This window comes from Bos grunniens, chromosome 22 (assembly GCF_055505025.1).
Source record: "Bos grunniens cultivar Pamir isolate PY7600 chromosome 22, Bosgru_T2T1.0, whole genome shotgun sequence".
In the NCBI taxonomy this organism is placed as follows: Eukaryota; Metazoa; Chordata; class Mammalia; order Artiodactyla; family Bovidae; genus Bos; species Bos grunniens.
Window position 1 is genome coordinate 48,819,470 of NC_141186.1, and position 3,337 is coordinate 48,822,806.

A 3,337-nucleotide genomic window follows, 5' to 3' on the forward strand; every position below is an offset into this window, starting at 1 on the left:
CCTGGGGGAATGGGGGACAGAGGGAAAGAGCCCTGATCCTTGTAGCCCTTCATCTGCTCCTTGCCCTGGGCAGAGGACACAGGGACTCAGGCCAGTGTGAGATCACCAGGGCCGGGGGAGGGAGTAGAGGATATTGCAGGCAGGGGTGGGCTGGGTCGGGAATGCGGCGGGGCTGGGCTATTTAAGCCCAGGGCCGCTGGCAACCCCAGCAGCCTGCCCTGTGAGCCGCCAGTATGGATGACATCTACAAGGCTGCGGTAAGGGATGGGCCTGGGCAGGGCTGGGGTGGGCGTACCCACTGGGGGCTCAGGGGCAAGGTCACCCCAAGGAGGTGGTGGGGACCCAGGATAAGGTCCACGAACTTTCAGCCTAGACCTTCAAGGGGCCAGTTGGTCTGGCATTCCAGGGTGTAGAAGGGGTGAAGAGTTTAGGATCCGGGGGGAACTGTCAGGGTTGGTGGAGGACATCAAAGCTATGGCATCATGTCCAGCCCTGTCTCCAAACGTCTGTAGTCTGTGTCACTGTCTCTGGGACACACCTCTCTGCATTTGTGTCTGGTCTCTTTCCTAGTCTCTGTCTCTTTGTTCCTCCCAAGCTCTCCTTCTGAGGCTCTGTCGCTGTTTCCCTCTCCCCATTTCTGCCCCTCACATTCTGCTTCTCACACATCCAATCCCCCACCAGCCCCTTGGCTGCCTGAAGATGCTCTGGAGGGTGGGACAGGGGTTGTGAGGAGGGGGCTGCAGAGGGCTCTGAAGTTTGAGGCAGGCACAGAGGGACTAGGAGGGAATAACAGACCTGGGGCCTAGCCCCTGTTCAGCCTGGCAGGCTCAGGGCTCAGGGGCTCAGCTGGGGGAAGGGCTAGAGGGTGGTCACCTTTTCTTGGTCACCCCAAGTCCCTGCAGGGGCCACTGAGGGGCTTCAGATGCTATTCCATCCTAGGAGTGGGGGTGTTGCTGACCTCTGTCCACCACAGAGACAAGGGCATCTGACACAGACAGCTGTCTGCAAGGGAACCCCTACCTCAGCTCCAGGAAGTATGGCCCCCCTCCTGGGCAGGGAAGGCTACAGCTGGCTCTGGGGGTGCCCCTGTCTTTCCTGCAGGAGTCTGTGGAGCTGGGGGAGGGGGCAGCCCTCCACCCCGTGCCCATACAAGGCCTGGCGGGCCAGGGACTAATTTTGGCTCTTGAGACACCAGGAGGCCAAGGGGCCAGATAACGCTGCCCCACCCCCTGCATGCCAGAGTCCCCAGAACAATCACCAGGTTTAACTTTGTCCCCCGTTAAAAATAGCCCAGTGGCCACCGGTCAGGTTACAGCGGGTAGCTTTGCCCACCCCCGCTGTGGTTTTATTGTCCCAACCTGAGGGACAGCTGCCCCTCAGGCCACCCAGCTTGGGTTTCATCAGGGGGGCTGAACGGACACTGAGTGGCCAAACTGGCTATTGTTACTCAGGGTCACCTTGGTCCTGGAGCGGGTGCCCACCTGCCACCCTGGCCCTGAGCCCAGCCTCAGGGAGGCGAGCTGGGTCACCTCAGGGCTTTGGGGGCAGGCTGGGAGAACTGAGGCCTCTGCTCGGTGACCTGGGAATGGCCTGCCTCTTCCCGGCTTAGTCTTCCCACCTGTGGAATGGGCTGGTTTCCTCGACAGCAGCTAAGGTCTGAGCCTGAGACTTCTTTTCTTCTCTAGGTAGAGCAGCTGACAGAAGAGCAGAAAAATGGTGAGTGCCCCACCATGCATGTGGGGAAACAGCAGGGCCCAGCTGGGGGAGCGTGAGGACCCCAGGCTGCAGGCCCGAGGCTGGGGTCCCTCTCCCTGTCACCCCAGAGGTCTCAGAGGGGAGCGGGCAGGTTAGCAGGCAGCCCTTGGCGTCTGGCCTTCAGGGTTCTTGACTGAGACGTGCTGCTCTGCTTCCCCTCCTCTCCTACTGGACACAGAGTTCAAGGCGGCCTTTGACATCTTCGTGCTGGGCGCTGAGGATGGCTGCATCAGCACCAAGGAGCTGGGCAAGGTGATGAGGATGCTGGGGCAGAACCCCACCCCTGAGGAGCTGCAGGAGATGATTGACGAGGTGGATGAGGATGGTGAGCCCATTTGTCCCTCCCCAGGCCCCCAGCTCTGGGGGGACTTGAACCCTCGCCCTGCCACTTCTTACTCTGCACCCTTAAAGGAGCTGTTTGGCCTCTCTGATCCTCAACCATATCATCTATGCAATGGGTGCAATAATCACACTCGCCTCAGAGTCACTGGGAGGATTCAGTGAGAACACCACTGGGGTCAGTGTCCAGCCATTCTGACCACTGCCCTTTAATGGCTGTGCCGCCCTCTCCCCCAGGCAGCGGCACAGTGGACTTTGATGAGTTCTTGGTCATGATGGTTCGGTGCATGAAGGATGACAGCAAAGGAAAGTCTGAGGAAGAGCTTTCAGACCTCTTCCGCATGTTTGACAAGTGAGTGTGTGAGCCTGGACCTCCGACCCTGACCCTGGCAGAGCTGGGCAGAGGGGGACAGCTTTGTGACCTTAGGCCTCCATCTCCTGTTCTGTGTGATGAGGGAATAGGATGCCTCATCTCCCGGTGGCCCTTCCCTGCTTCCCAGGGTCATGAGCAGGGCTGTTTCACCCCCTTCCCCTGCCCCTAAAATGGGTTCTGAGGCCCCTCTCACCCAACTGGCAGAAATGCTGACGGCTACATCGACCTGGAGGAGCTGAAGATAATGCTTCAGGCTACAGGGGAGACCATCACAGAGGACGACATTGAGGAACTCATGAAGGACGGTGACAAAAACAACGATGGCCGAATCGACTACGATGGTGAGTGGGTCCATCTGAATCCCCCTGCCCACACCCTGCCCAGGCCCCATGTCTAACCTATGCCTGTCCGTCTCTCCACAGAGTTCCTGGAGTTCATGAAGGGGGTGGAGTAGACACCAACCTTCACCCAGAGCTGCCTGTGCCACCTTCCAACTCCAACTGGGCCCCGGGACTGTGGGCAGGGGGCCAGGGTCCCCAGGATGTGAACTTGGGTGTGTCCTTGACGAAGGGCCCTCCATGACTACCTCCCTCAGCACTGTCCTAGGAAATGCCAATAAAATCGTGCTCCTAGAGGCCTGGTGTCCAGCTTTCATTCCCCCATCTCCACCAGTGGCCTCTCCCGCCCTGACCGCCACCTTCCCTGTCCCAGAACCTATGCTCTCACCACCCTCGCACCCCGCCTTCTACAGCTCAGAGACCACCATGCTCCATACCCACCTGGCTCCTTTCTAGAACTGCTGGTGCCCAGGCTCCATCTCCAGCAATTCCACATCTGGAGTCTGTGGTGGCCCAGGAATCTGAGTTTCAC

At 59.5% G+C, this 3,337-nt stretch overlaps 1 protein-coding gene across 1 annotated transcript; it reads left to right on the plus strand.

Moving 5' to 3' along the window:
• The first annotated feature begins 207 nt into the window (after window positions 1-207).
• On the plus strand, window positions 208-3,101 carry TNNC1 (troponin C1, slow skeletal and cardiac type). The gene is made up of 6 exons (XM_086367684.1): window positions 208-257; window positions 1,686-1,716; window positions 1,934-2,080; window positions 2,332-2,446; window positions 2,672-2,808; window positions 2,890-3,101. Exons 1-6 carry the CDS (start codon window positions 234-236, stop codon window positions 2,919-2,921), a joined length of 486 nt encoding a protein of 161 aa, XP_086223810.1. The 5' UTR covers window positions 208-233; the 3' UTR covers window positions 2,922-3,101.
• The last annotated feature ends 236 nt before the right edge of the window (window positions 3,102-3,337 follow it).

Coding starts and splice junctions, on each gene's coding strand:
- TNNC1 (XM_086367684.1), top strand. CDS start 234: ATGGATGACATCTACAAGGCTGCG. Junction 258..1,685: donor ATGACATCTACAAGGCTGCG/GTAAGGGATGGG, acceptor TTTCTTCTCTAG/GTAGAGCAGCTGACAGAAGA. Junction 1,717..1,933: donor GACAGAAGAGCAGAAAAATG/GTGAGTGCCCCA, acceptor TACTGGACACAG/AGTTCAAGGCGGCCTTTGAC.